At 44.2% G+C, this 15,103-nt stretch overlaps 1 protein-coding gene across 1 annotated transcript; it reads right to left on the bottom strand.

The window, feature by feature from the left end:
- Window positions 1–550: 550 nt before the first annotated feature.
- On the bottom strand, window positions 551–6,870 carry LOC134803673 (uncharacterized). Its single transcript, XM_063776463.1, has 5 exons — window positions 6,520–6,870; window positions 6,245–6,382; window positions 5,763–5,900; window positions 5,305–5,442; window positions 551–5,005 (listed from the first exon to the last, which is right to left on the bottom strand). The coding sequence occupies exons 1-5, from the start codon at window positions 6,868–6,870 to the stop codon at window positions 551–553; spliced, it is 5,220 nt and encodes a 1,739-aa protein (XP_063632533.1).
- Window positions 6,871–15,103: the final 8,233 nt, after the last annotated feature.

The raw sequence follows: 15,103 nt of genomic DNA, 5'->3' as shown, positions 1-15,103 counted from the left end.
AAATAAAACTACACTCCTAAATCAATATGGTATTTTTCTCCCTTACTTATTCAAAAGTAGTAGGTGTATATCGGACGATACAGTACCACTTTTGTATTTTTACGTCCTTGACTGTACCTATCCAAAACATGTCCATGGCAAATATCAGTCAAATCAGTCTAAGGGCTGATTTAGACGGCGCGCGAACTCGCATGTGATTTTAGTTATAAGTATTGCGGATTGCGGACTGTTGGTTACGTCGAATTCAACCGACTGATCAAATACCACAATGTAATGAAACTCGCATGCGAGTTCGCGCACCGTCTAAATGAGCCTTAAAAGCATGAAATGTTAAGAAATATACACATAGAAATCCATACATACTTCCTAAGAAACTTTCGAATTTAGAAGTAAGATTAGAGGAAAGGAGAATAGATATCAAAAACTTGAGGCCGAGAGACATTTTATTTACACTTATATTTTATATATATATGTACAACTAAATATAAACATATCTACAGTTACCTATATACATATATATAAAGTATATTTACATAATATTTACATTTTTTTACAATATTTCCTTGTAAACCACATTGCGAGTCTCCCCGGCGGGCATCAGCACGAACAGCTCCGTGCAGCTGGTGACGCGCGAGCACGCCACGTAGAGCTGCCCGTGCGAGAAGCAATCCGTGCGCAGGTCCACGCCGGCGGCGCGCAGCGTCTGCCCTTGCGACTTGTTGATCGTCATGGCGAAGCAGACGCTCACGGGGAACTGTAGACGCTTGAAGCGGAACGGGAAGTTGTTCGGAATGAGGGGGATGCGCGGGATGAATACGGCTTCTCCGGCGCCGCACCCCGTCAGGATCTGCGCCTCAATGATGTTTCGCTGTAGTTGCACTACCTTTAACCGGGTTCCGTTGCATAACTTCGGAGGCGACAAATTTCTGAGAAGAATAATTGGGACCCCAACTTTCAGTGTTAATTTGTGTGCCGGGAGTCCTGAAGCACTCAATGAATTTAGGAACTCAACCGGGTATGTCGTGACGTTCCCTTCATCTAAGACAGTATTAATTGAGTTATATACTGCCTGTTCTCCTTCGATTTCCGCCAATATTCGCGCATTAACTGCTGCTGCCTGTTCATTTTTTGGCGTGAGTATGGCTCTCTCACAAACCCAAGAGTTCTCACGCTGCGTCACCTGGCTCAGGTCTCCGTATACGCTCCGAATGAGGTCTTCAACGGTCGGAACGATCCTGCATAACGTCTCTGGTAATCGAACCAGGCCGTTGGTTTCCTCCAGGAGTCCTTCTCCAACCTGAAGCAGTACCCGGGCGAATTCTTGGACATGTGAGCCTCCTCCTTGTTGGACTCGCATATTCTCAGTCAGGCGCAGCTTCTGCACGCTTGGCCAAAACACCGACCTCTTCAGGCAGGCATTTACCTCGTCGGCTCGAGTACCACGCGTCACGACCGGCAAAGTCTGGCGAAAGTCACCGCAAAACAACATTGTAACGCCACCCATTGCGCGCGCCATCCTTCTGACGTCTTGGAGCATCCGATCTACGGCTTCTACGGCCTTTTTATGCGCCATAGTACACTCGTCCCAGATGATCAAACTGCATTCCTGTAGAACTCTGGCTTTATCACAGTTTCTTGACACCCCGCAGACAGGAGTTTCCGTGCTGTCCAAATCTATTGGGATCTTGAAAGTTGTGTGAGCCGTTTTGCCACCAGGCAGCAACGTAGCAGCGATTCCCGAAGACGCCACAGCTAGCGCGATTTTTCCTTGTTTCCTCGCTTCTGCCAGTAGAATACCAGTAAGGAACGTCTTTCCGGTGCCTCCTGGCGCGTCCAAGAAAAATATTTCGCCCGATTGCTGTTCAATACTTCGGACGACTCTGTCGAATATGTACCGTTGCTCTATATTCAGCCTGGGGATGTTGGTACTGACGATAGCTGCCATTTCTTCTCGGTCGTAATGGGTTGCTTCCTCATATTCTTTATTTATATGGAGCTGGTTCGGTCGTGTCGGTTGGGGCAAACCATAACTATCCAGAGAATTACCACCAATCGTAGTGACAACTTCCTGAAGTAAAGTGAGGCAACTATTTAACACCCTTTCGTCAGCCTGGTCAACTTCTTGCTCGTTACTCCTCATACGATGCAGAATATCTTCGGTAAAATTATTTTGATATTTCTGCCATAGTTGCAAAGGATTGGACATCCCACAGAATACCAACATGATCGCAAATAAGTGGCGTAGTCGACTGGGGTTATCACTAACGACGGCCTCTGCTAGAGTATGATCCCAATTTTGGTCGTCGTCTAAGAGATGCAGGGCGCTACAGGCGGCATGAAATGTAGGGTGTTCCACGCCATCGACCGTTCTGAGGGCCGCGAAGGAGGTTGGTCCACGAACTGTGTGCAGCAGTAACCTCAAATAGTAACATTCTCTGTTACTTGGGTGTATCGTGTACACCCTACCTAGGGCGTGGCCTTTAAAGATTCCCAGCGCCCCTTCCACCCGTTGGCCACGGCGGCGTCTATTAAAGACTCCGGCTTGTTTGCTGTACGTAAAATACGATGGCACTTCGTCATACAACAGAGTCTTTGCGAAGTCATCATCTTGGCAAAGCCTGAAGAACGCTAAAAGCGTAGTCTGTCGAGGTTGGCTAAGACGTTCCCTAACATTATCCGCGTCGAAATAAATTCTCTGCCCGTTCTCTAGATGAACATCTAGCTGGACAACGGTAGGGAATCTTTCGTGTATCGGAAACGCCAGGGTCCGCCAAACCGCCTCAGATGTGCAAATATAGCGACCGGACTGGTAGACCGATACCTCGTCTCGATCTCTGTTTTGCAACGCAAGAGTCGCCCGACTGTCCCCCTTGTTGATATATTTGCACACGTATTTTATAGAGGCGATGCTCACACATGACTCGATGTTCAGGTGGGTTTCAAAAGCTCGAGAAAGTACTGGTGAGTACGGGACTATCCATCTGTTGTCTACCTGTACAGTCTGACCGCGAGTTCTTACCTCGGCCGTGAACCCGCCATCTTCAGCAGATCGGCGCCGATACGATGGGTAGCCGTTTTCACCAGTAACGGTTTCTGCGACTAAACTCTTAGGGAACCGTTTTGTGCAGCGGCCGTTCTTCATGCACGGCGAGTTCGGGTTTATGGTGCCGCAAGGTCCGTGAATCATATGGGTCTTGATTATGTTGTAAAGGCGAGGATCAACTTCGGGATCTGGCAGCTCGGCGCTGATCGCCAAATCAATGTCGTTTGGCCTAATTTTTTCCTCTAGCCACAGCAGGGTGTGCGAGTGTGGTAAACCGCGTTTCTGCCACTCGATGGAGAACATGAAGCAGCGCACACTACCAAACACTTTATCTTTTGTAAGTAGGTCAATTAGGCGCTTTTGCTTGAGGTGAAAGACTCGCGACACGATGTCGTACCTGTCGGTTGGTAGCTGACCGGCGAGGAGCTCGTTCGTGATCTCAGGCCACTTCGGATTGCAGGTAAACGTTATGAACAGGTCGGCGCCACCGTATCTCCGCGCATAACATAACGCGTCCTGCGTGCGCTCGGCCATGTATCGATCGCTGCCGACGAACGATGAGGGAAGTATGACCATGCGGCCCAGATTTTCTGCATCCGTGTCGCGCTGCAAGGCATCACGCAAATTCACATAGTTTTCTGCTCGTAGTCGTCTTTGATGCGTGCGGATGTATATCAACCTTTCTGTTTCTATCTTGGCATAGAGATCGACTATAAATTGGCTAAATAACCCTTTGAAACGGTGCAAGTAGGGCCATTCATCCTGCCGCAGCTGCAATCGGTAACTATAAAACTGCAAAGCTGATGTTTTTTTGGTATAGTTAGGTGCTCCAGTTTGAGGATCAACGTGATGAATGGAAAAATTGTATCCGTCTTCTCCTCGGCAGAACATCAGCGGGTACTGGAGAGAGTCGTACGCGCGGTGCGTCTCGCTGATTCTCTGGAGGCGGTCGTCACGCGTGCGAAGCACGACGTCCCTGCGGTCACACTCTTGGTCCACCAAGACGATGGCGACTTCGTTCGTAGCCGGGGCGTTGTAGCGGCCCGCGTGGCCCGCGGCGGGGCGACGGTCGGCGCTGATGACGAACTTGTAGTTCTCGCGGTCGTCACGCACCGATTCTAATGCGGCTTTGAAACTATTTACGTAGCCATTTACGTCGTGCAACATATTTTGTAGTCCAGTGATTATTTCCGGATTTAAGTTTGGAATATGTTGTCCACGAATATTGGCCTGCTCCAAGTAATCCGCCACGAAGTATATTTGCAGGAATTTTGGAACATCTTCTGTGGGTAGCAATGCGCCAATGCGGTGGTACACCTGTCCCTGAATTTTAAAAGTAGGCATGTACCCGGGTTCTGGGGCTTGTTTCGCACCGAATGACGTCATTTGGAATGCGCTGTTATAGGCTCGGATGGAATCTAAAAAATGTTTTGACAACGGGTGTTCCCCGGTTAATAGCGATTTTAATGGCTCCGGTGGTTCCAAAATCGGATCTAATCTAATTTTGCCGGCAGAACAACACATTCCATTGGCCTCACCATTCCATTTTAAAGCGTTGCAAAATTCGCATATTTCCGTCATCCGACCGATGTTTGTGTCATCTGCGTATTTAATAAGTGGATTGTACGTCAACCCAGAACCCTCCTTCGGATCCCAAGGAACTTCTTCAGGCTCGTATACTACAGAATCGTCGGACATCGCTGACAGTCTGTAAACAGCGTGGCGCACGCGGTCTGCCTCCAGCTGTGCGTCCCGCTGCTCGGCAGATTGCGACGACCGTAAATCGCCAATACGTTCACGCTCTTGTGAACTGTGAGCCATCGCGTCTAAACGTGCTTCGTTGTATCTTTCCAGAACTGACTGTACCCGAAGTGCCCATTCTGCGTCGGTTTCAGCTTCGCGAGAAAGACTGTGGCGTTCACGGTCTGTAGCTAACCGCCACTCGCGTTCTTCGTCAAGTTCCTGGAATTAAATAAAGTAATTTCAGGTTTAAGAATCTTTATTTCTCAAGAAGCTATAACAATAATACTTCAATTTACCTATTTATTTACTGTAAACATTGCACATGACAATGTATAAAATCATAAGTGGCTGTAACTTAGATTCGTAACGATTCTTGTATTGTATAGTTTACGTTTTCATACAGAATGAGAAAACAAAAAAGGTTTTGTTTTTTTGTTGTTAGTCAGTCATAAACATGCCCACATCTTTATAAAGAATAATGAATTCCGTATTTTTGAAAAAGAAAGTGTATTACATACCTGAGACCGCGCCGCAGATGTGCGCGTTCGTTGTGACGCTAAGCGTTCATTGCGTTGCGTGAAAGTCTCAGACCTAAGAGATAGAGCGTGGCGCTCCCGGTCGGCGGACAGCCGGAGATCACGCTCCTCCTCGTTTTCCTGAAATAAAGTAAAACAGGTAGGTAAGTATTTCGCCTTATCATAGTCGTCATAAAAAGTGTACGGTCGGTGTCTGGCTACTACCTATATACAGTTTACATTTTCATATGGAATGAGAAAACAAAACAATATATAGTCAGTCATAAACGTGCCAGCGTCTTCTTGAAAAATAATGTATTCCTCATTTTTTTGAAAATAAAATGCAATACATAGAGTCTGTGAAACAGAAGAATCGTGGAATGTATGGGGCCATTGGGCATTGGGCCGTGGAATGTATTGACATTCCACGACACTTCTCTTTCCAAACAGACTTTACATACCTGAGACCGCGCCGTAGACGTGCGTGTTCGCTGTGACGCCAAGCGTTCATTGCGTTGCGTGAAAGTCTCAGACCGAAGAGATAGAGCGTGGCGCTCCCGGTCGGCGGACAGCCGGAGATCACGCTCCTCCTCGTTTTCCTGAAATAAAGTAAAATAGAGTCAGACCGAGAAAAGTCTGCAGCGATTTTGATAGCCCACGCAGTGCAAGTGTCATTTTAAACTCAAACTTCGATGAAATTATGACGTGTAAATAACACTTGCACTGCGTGGGCTATCAAAATCACTGCAGACATTTCTTGGTCTAACTATAAGTATGTTCGCCTTATCATAGTCGTCATAAAAAAAAATTGTAGGTACTTGGTGTCTGGGTACTTTACGGAGTAAGAAAACAAAACCTTATACGGTCAGTCATAAACGTGCCAGCGCATTTTTGAAGAATAATGTATTCCGTATTTTTGAAAAAAAGAAAAATTGAAATATACCTGAGACCGCGCCCCAAATGTGCGCTTTCGCTGTGTCGTCAAGCGTTCATTGCGTTGCGTGAAAGTCTCAGACCTAAGAGATAGAGCGTGGCGCTCCCGGTCGGCGGACAGGCGGAGATCACACTCCTCCTCGTTTTCCTGAAATAAAATGCAATAAGTGTAGGTAATGCGCGACTACTCTAGAGTTAACACACGTAGTACTAATAGAAAGCCTTTTATAAACATAAAGAAAGCCTATAATTTTGAATTTGTAATGAATTGTCAAAAGTACTTACCGTCGAGCGCGCGTCTGTCGTGCGAATCCGCTGAGCGGTCAACCGATCTTCGCACTGCGTGAACGTCTCCGACGCACGGGATAAAGAATGTCGATCAAGGTCGCGGCTACGTCTAAAATCACGATCGTAGCTAGTTTCGAGCGATCTCAAAGATTGCGTACGACGTCTTTGGGATCGCAACCGGGACTCGCGCTGGCTTGCCGTTTCAGCCGAAAGCGAAGCGGCCTGCCTGGCTAGAGCGGCACTGAGTCTCTCACCGTGGTCTTCCTCAGACTCCTGAGACCGTGCCTCTTGTAATCTCAATGCGGTGCGAGACTTTCGCGAAAGATTGTTTTTTTTTCGGGAAGGCATGTTAAATGAGTCCCAAATCGTTTGACATTTGCTCCGCAAACGACAGAGGCAAAATGTTTTTTTTTTCAAAGTACCCACATTCGTGATGGCCATTATTAACTGTTTAAAGGAGGCGATACGTATGAATATGGATGCGATATAATTACGATTAGGTATAATTTATGACGGAGAAAATTAATTAATAATTTTAAATAATTATGCAATTATACTTACCACTACGTAACTATGTAAACTCATTCTTAGTTTTCTTGATTAGCGCCATCTATTAGTTTACCAGGGTACTCTATAGTGGTAGCACATACTTGAAGAAAGTTTGCCCCTCCTTCCTTAGTAGCGCCATAAGATTCAGGGGCAAACTTAACTCAATCGAGTTTTGTGGCTACCCCCCCTTTTAGGGGTTGAATTTTTATAGCCTATAACCTGGCCGGAGATTTTCTCGACAGATTAGTAAAGTTTGCATCAAAATCCGTTCAGCCGTTTTCACGTGATGCGCGTTCAAATAAACAGACAAACAGATAAACAGATAAACAGACAAACAGACAAAAATTCTAAAAATTGTTGGAACGTGTTCTGTTATCGATTCTAAGTATCCCCAGCCAACTTTTTTTCGAATATCTTCCATGTACAGACTTTCGACCCTCTTCAGCTTTATTATATGTATAGATATATGTCGGAGAATGGCTGAAATGTGCCATCTACCGCCTTTAAGAGGCGGTTTATCACGCAACCTTTGACAAATAGAGCAAACTAGGGTGTTATGTACACCTGAGTGGCGTTCGACGCAGTTCTGCCAAGGCGTCATAGAGTGCGCTGTCAAAACAATTGAAGTCCAGAACAATTGAAGTTATGCTGTCAATCATTCTTCAAGAGAGCACGATGAGAACTAACGGGAGTAGATGACGTCTGTGGCAGTTCCTGGGTCTAATCCACTGGTTTGCTTTGGTTAAGATGTGTAACGTGTGGTATGATTTGTAATCAGTCTTGTCCAGTAAAGACTGCGAGTTGAATATCGTATTTCATTGAAAACCCTCGTCATCCACGATTGAAGGTTCTGGATGTGCATCCGATAGTATGATACGCCAACGATTCCCGACCAGGGACAGGAACCGGTTACCTTAACCGGGGTTTTTCATAGGGTTATTTTAGAGGTGTTTATAAAAACCCCTACCATAACGGTAACCGCTTAATAAGGTAACACTTTGATTCGGTAACCGTATCAGATCGAGTTAACCTCTGTTACCGGTAACCGAAATAAAAACCCAGTCTATTCAGTTACCTCATTATGAGGTTTTTGACCAGTTCAAACGATTGTAATCTTTACGCACACTTAAATTCAACTTATTATTGAATAACCGAGGTTGGCATGGGCGGTCTATGAAGCCTCCAGCACAACCAAGTTTTTTTGCCTTTCCTTTGTTTATCTTTATACCTACCTGTGTGGTGTGTTCTTATTATAAATCTCTTTATTTATTTTTCGTCTTAAGTTAGGTTTGTTATAATATGAATATAAAAGTAAAATATAAAAAAACACTTACAAAACAATAAAAAATACATATAAACACATTATAAAAAACCTAACCTAGGGTGCCGCCGGCAGCGGAGCTTGGCCCAAGCTGCCGGTGGTCAGGGCCGCAGAGTGAGGAACCGACGTACTATACGCGCCGTGTCCAATATTACCGCCTTCTGCATCTGACCCTTGATCCAACCACCCAGCGAGAGTCTCTCTAGGTGTTGGTCGAGACTCTTCGCTATGAGACCGTTCGCTGACACAACTATCGGAACAATGATCGTCGAGTCAACATCCCACATGGCGGTAATCTCGTGAGCTAAGTCTAGGTACTTGCTGGACTTGTCCTTCTCGGCCTTCACGAGATTCTCATCATGGGGGATGGTGACGTCGGCGAGCACGGCCCGGCGCTGCGATCGGTCTATCAGCACGATGTCAGGCTTATTGGCGACAATAGTCCTGTCAGTGATGATAGATCGATCCCAATAGAGCGTGGCACGACCATTCTCGAGAACAGGCGCAGGTAAGTACTTGTAGTACGGTACTTCGCGGTCCACAAGGCCGTATAGAAGAGCAAGTTGCTGGTGAATAATCCTGGCTACGAGATTATGTCTGTGCAAGTACTCACCGTTAGCAAGATGAGAACAACCGGAAATGATATGCCTGAGTGACTCTCCGGGACGGCGGCATGCCCGACAAATGTCGACCGTACCGTCCTTCAGGATATATTTCCGATAGTTGTTCGTCATCATCACTTCGTCCGCAATTGCACAGGCAAAACCCTCGGTTTCTCCGAAGAGGTCCCCGAATCGTAACCAGTTCACCGACGCGAGCAGGTCCACATCGGGTCCCGTGAGGGCCTTGTAGAACCGCCCGTGTAGCGCCTTACTCTCCCATGCCGCCTTGCGATCCGCAGTACTTAGTACCACAGGTTTGCGCCAGTTCTCGTTTGCCAAGGAGAGCGGCGTGAGGTTCCTGTCTACTGCCACCACATCACGATGCATCCCACACTCGTTGTTAAGGAAATAATTCCTGAGATTGTACACCTCGCGGTTGTGGAGATCCTTGGCGTTTAGGAAGCCTCGGCCTCCACACTTCCGTGGGATGTACAATCTCATAACTGACGAGCGTGGGTGTAGCATGCGATGTGTGGTGAGCAGTGACCGGACCCTCCGATCCAGGGCGTCCAGCTCGGTCTGAGTCCACCTTAGTATGCCAAAGGAGTATGTGAGAAGAGGCATTACCCAGGCGTTGAAGGCGCGCACTTTGTTGCCTCCTGACAAAAGACTGTTAAGGACTTTTGTGAGCCGACTGAAAAAGCGCTCCTTCACCGACCGTCTAATACCCTCGTCCTCAATACCCAACGACTGTGACATACCAAGGTATTTATAGGTCTCTGATTCATAGATAGTCCTGAAAGACATTGTCTCAGAAAGTTGTAAATTTGTTGAATTTACAACCTTCCCCCGCTGTACATGCATAACCGCACATTTATCGACACCAAACTCCATGTTGATGGCACTACTGAAGACTTCGGTGGTTTTCAGTAGCTCCAACAAGCCTTGGGTATTTGGTGCAAATAATTTGAGGTCATCCATGTACAGAAGGTGAGAAATAACTTCACCCTCTCTCCGAAGCCGGCAACCTAGTCCCAAATCCTTCAGCAAGGTGCTGAGGGGATTCAGAGCTAGGCAGAACCATAGCGGACTCAGACTGTCGCCCTGAAATATTCCTCGCTCAATCCTTATAAAATCCTGTGGGCCAGGTCGGTCATCCCCGCCTCCTGGTTGACGAAGGACTGTGGTCCACTGCCCCATACACGCGCTTAGGAAGGCTCTCAAAGCTGCATCAACTTTGTACAGCTCTAAGACCCTCCCCAGCCATGAATGAGGCACCGAATCATAGGCCTTCTTGTAGTCAATCCAAGCGGCTGAGAGGGCCCCCTTGGTCCGCCGGATTTGTTGGCAGATGGTCATGTCTATGAGGAGGAGCTCTTTAGTACCACGGGACCCAACCCTACATCCATTTTGAGCAGAGGCCAAAATATTGTTTGCGACAATGTGCGCGTTGATTTTTGCTCTCAAAATGGATGTAAGGAGCTTGTAGAGTGTAGGCAAGCATGTGATGGGTCTGTAGTTCTTCGCTTCCGTGGTACTACCGGACTTATAGAGCAGGAAGGTGACACCAGTTGTTAAGGAAGGTGGGAGAGAACCAAGTTCGAGGGCTTGTTGAAATTGTGCTGCTAAGTAGGAGTGCGAGCATCGGAACCATTTTAGCCAGAAGTTGTGCAATCCATCCGGCCCAGGACTTTTCCAGTTCTGGGCCGTGCGGATGGCACAACTTACGTCATCGGGGCTGATGGTGACTGCCCCCATAGGTTCAATGGACTCGCACTCACGCTCGACAACACTCATCCAACTCCCCTCGGTGTGTCCGACAGGCACCGACCAGATGCTACGCCAGAAGTCATTCATGACAGTAGCATCCGGTGGCCGCGAGTCGGATGCACGAAGGTTGGTTTCCTCCCACTTTCGGTACATCTTCCTTTGGTCACTCTGGAAAAGACGATTCTGCTGGAATCGGTCCACACGCTCTCTGTAGCGGCGAATACGGTTTGCCCATGCATAGACTTTCTGCTTTAGAAAGTCGATGCGCTCCGTAACGTTGGCCATGTAGTCGCGGGGCCTGATATCCGTCCCCACGAATGCCTGGTTTACAAAGCGCATTACTCGGGGGTAGGGATTGCAAACCGGATTGATTTTCAATCCGGCCGGATCCGGCCGGATTTTGGCTCCAATCCGGCCGGATCCGGCCGGACCGGATCCGGTTAGGTATAAGGATATTAAAGTTAATTAAATGACATATTTTTCAAGTTTTATGCGTTATATAAGAAACAAAGGGTATTTTTACAAATGTATTCATAAAACAACAATTTAAAGTTAATAAGAAATAACTTTTTAACATAGTGTACTCGACAAACTGAAAACGGCGAAAAATAGAGATACCAATCCTAAAAATACGTGAGATACGGTTCTGCAATTATGGAATGTTTTATTGGAAATATCCTCCTCTTTTATAATATTAATTTTGGTTTCTTAAATATTAATACTTTTTGAGATATTGGGGAAATAAAAAGATCTACTTTTTTCCCCCTTTTTTTGTTTATAACTTTTGATATTTTTTGTGTGCTAATACACGCTTCGAATACATTTTTCTAGGCATCATGACGAATCTAATGAGGTATCACACGTATTTTTAGGATTAGTATCTCTATTTTTCAGTGTTTTCAGTTTCTCGAGCACACTAAATAAAATAAATCTAAGTCTTAAAAAGTGTCACAATGTCAATCTCAATTTAAAAATAAAACTTGAAATCTAAGTCATTTATTAATTACTGCTCAAATTTACGTTTACAATAAAATTAAAGTTTGATTAGATTCCAAAGCCTGTTAATGGGATAATTATGGGATGGGAATTGGAGAACTCCTTGAAAGGACAAGTTATCGTAACTGTTATTTGATGGAATTATTTCGTCGGGTGACAAGCAAAAGTCACTAAGTACTATCAAAAAATTAAAGTAACAATGCATTTTATTACACTTGTAACACGGTTTATTGTCCAATAATTTCAATGGTGTTAGTTAGTGACTTTTGCTTGTCACCCGACGATTTGTAACTCTGACATCCATTCTAATAACAAGATATTTTACTTTTAACCAAAATTATATAAAATGCGCTTCAATATTTATCTTGCTTTCATTATTTATCCGTGTAAATAATTTTATAGCCTAAATCACAAGTAAGTAAATAATTCATGAATAAATATTTGGGGACAATCTTATACAGATCGACCTAGTCATAGCCCCAAACCAAGCAAAGCTTGTACTATGGGTACTAGCTCTAGGTAGTACTACTAGGCGACGATATATACGTATAGTACATAGATTGATAAATACATGCTTGTATGCATAGAAAACACCCATGACTCAGGAACAAATATCTTTGTTCATCGCACAAATAAATGACCTTACCGGGATTCAAACCCAGGACCATCGGCTTCATAGGCAGGGTCACTGAATGGTCACTACCCACTAGGCCAGACCGGTCGTTACAAATGCCTTCCATAACATCTCCATCCTTTAATGTTTACTTCTAAGTATATAAGTAATCGTCGTATTGTGCCGATTTATGCCACCAACACGAAAGAAAAGGAAATCCTCGTCTGTTCAATCATCGTCATATTAAATATGTTCTTATTTTACTAAATCTTGACTTTTTCATTCGTTCTTTGTTCTGTTTAACTTCTTTCTTCCATCCGTCGCCTTTATCTCACCTAAAACGCACAGTGGGTGCTGTGTGCGGTTTTTTTTCTATTTTCCCGTTCCGGTCAAGATCCGGAGATTTTAACCGGATCCGGTAGCTCCTAAAATGTGTCGGATCCGGCCGGATTACCGGATCCGCCGGACCGGATTGCAATCCCTACTCGGGGGCGATTGTTGCCCCCCCTGAAGCAGATCAGCTTTGCGATAAGAGTCCTAAAAGAGCTGATACGTCGCTCGATCCGTATTTGCCATGCGGGGGCACCTCCGGCGGTCCTAGGTGCACGTTCAGAGTCCGGAAACTTGACTCGTGCAACACGGCACGCCGCGATGGCTCCGCAATACATGATCGCGTGCGTATCATCTAAATCTTTACTAGTCCGCAAATATGGCTCTAGTAAAGCGTTTAGGGCTCCCATTAGCGCTAGATTGTGTCTATTCATAGGCAAACGTGGTAATCGTGGCCTAGTATCGGGTGTGGAGCGGTACCGCGTAATCGCCTCGTCCAGAGTCCTCCTCAGTTGCTCATTGGCTGTACTACCCACACTCTGCGGGAACTCCTCCTCGTCGGCACTGAGATCTACCCGCGGCGCCCCCGGTGCCTGGTCGGGTGCCGGCACCGGATCCGGCGACGTGGCGGGCGGATCCCGCGCCGAGGTAGAAGCTGCGCGAGCAGAGAGAGCCTCCAGGCGAAGCCGATCAAGTGTCGAGTCATCCAACCGCTTTTGCCGCTGGATGACTCGCACCTGATCCGATAGTCGTTGCGCAGTCACGTCGATGGTCGGTTCGAGGGCCTGAAACAGTGGAAGCATTCGGACACGGTACGCGCATAAGTTGGTTCCCCCCTCTGTAGCCCCATAGTAGGCGCGCATGACGTTCTCATTAATGGTTTGAGACCATCGCATGCGACGCACTACACCACCGGCAGCGGGAGCCGTGGGCGGGGCAGGATGTCCCGCAGGCCCCAAGCGTGCCGACAGCGGTGGCCGCCCGCGCCGCGCAGGTGGTCGTGACGGCGGTGGCGGCGGCCCGCACTCATCGCTCGACTCGCTGGTGTCGGGCGCGGTGGCGAATTCATCGCCCGACGACGATTGCGAGGAGACGGATGATGCGGACGGGGGTGGTGGGCGTGCGTTTCGTGGAGACGCTAGTTGAGCTCGTGTTTTGCTTCTCGTTTGCATTTTCTTTCACAGGGAGTTTTGTCGTACATGTTAGGACATCATATTCTATGGCCAATTATAACCCTTATATACGCAGCAGTCTTGGGTTATATTTTTCATAAAAATAATGTAGAAAGCAACATGTAAATACAAAATCTAGAAAATAATTTGAGAAAATTTATAAAAACACGACTGACGTTGACAGCGTCATTTTTTTTTCATTATAAATATTATTATATTATAACTAAAATAATTAAAATAAATAAATTAAATAAGTTTAATAAATTAAATAAATTAAATAAATTAAATAAATTAAATAAATTAAATAAATTAAATAAATTAAATAAATTAAATAAATTAAATAAATTAAATAAATTAAATAAATTAAATAAATTAAATAAATTAAATAAATTAAATAAATTAAATAAATTAAATAAATTAAATAAATTAAATAAATTAAATAAATTAAATAAATTAAATAAATTAAATAAATTAAATAAATTAAATAAATTAAATAAATTAAATAAATTAAATAAATTAAATAAATTAAATAAATTAAATAAATTAAATAAATTAAATAAATTAAATAAATTAAATAAATTAAATAAATTAAATAAATTAAATAAATTAAATAAATTAAATAAATTAAATAAATAAAATAAAATAAATAAAATAAATTAAAATATAAATAAATTAAATAAATTCAATAAATTCAATAAATTCAATAAATTAAATAAATTCAATAAATTAAATAAATTAAATAAATTAAATAAATTAAATAAATTGAATAAATTAAATAAATTCAAAAAAAAAAATTAAATAAATTCAATAAATTAAATAAATAAATTAAATTAAATAAATTTAATAAATAAAGTCAATAAAATCAACAAAATATAAATAAAGTAAATAAAATAAACAATTTTTTTAGTATTTTTTTTAGTTCTGACGGCACATCACTAAAACTACTTTAATGTAGCAAACCAGTAAGCAACCGATAATAAAGGTTACCATAACTGAATGAAAACCTGTTAAAAACCCTTAACAAAAACCCTATCGCGATGGGGTTTTGAGATTAACTCGGTTAAAGGTTAGGGTTACCGTTTCAATAAGGTTACCATTACAATCAGGTAACAGTATGATAGGGTTACCGAATGATAAGGTAACCGAATCGATTGGGTTACCGAATTGATAGGATTAAGCGTAAAGAGGGGTTTTCCGGTCCTTGTTCCCGACATATATATGGGCGACA

The sequence above is a fragment of the Cydia splendana genome, chromosome 27 (assembly GCF_910591565.1).
Source record: "Cydia splendana chromosome 27, ilCydSple1.2, whole genome shotgun sequence".
Classification (NCBI taxonomy): Eukaryota; Metazoa; Arthropoda; class Insecta; order Lepidoptera; family Tortricidae; genus Cydia; species Cydia splendana.
This window is presented reverse-complemented; position numbering and strand designations above follow the sequence as displayed.

What these genes read in the sequence shown, in the direction of transcription:
- LOC134803673 (XM_063776463.1), bottom strand. Translation starts at nt 6,870, where the DNA reads ATGCCTTCCCGAAAAAAAAACAATCTTTCGCGAAAGTCTCGCACCGCA. An exon ending in CGACAGACGCGCGCTCGACG is followed by an intron (nt 6,383 to 6,519) that starts GTAAGTACTTTT and finishes ATTTTATTTCAG; the next exon opens with GAAAACGAGGAGGAGTGTGA. An exon ending in CATCTGCGGCGCGGTCTCAG is followed by an intron (nt 5,006 to 5,304) that starts GTATGTAATACA and finishes ATTTAATTCCAG; the next exon opens with GAACTTGACGAAGAACGCGA.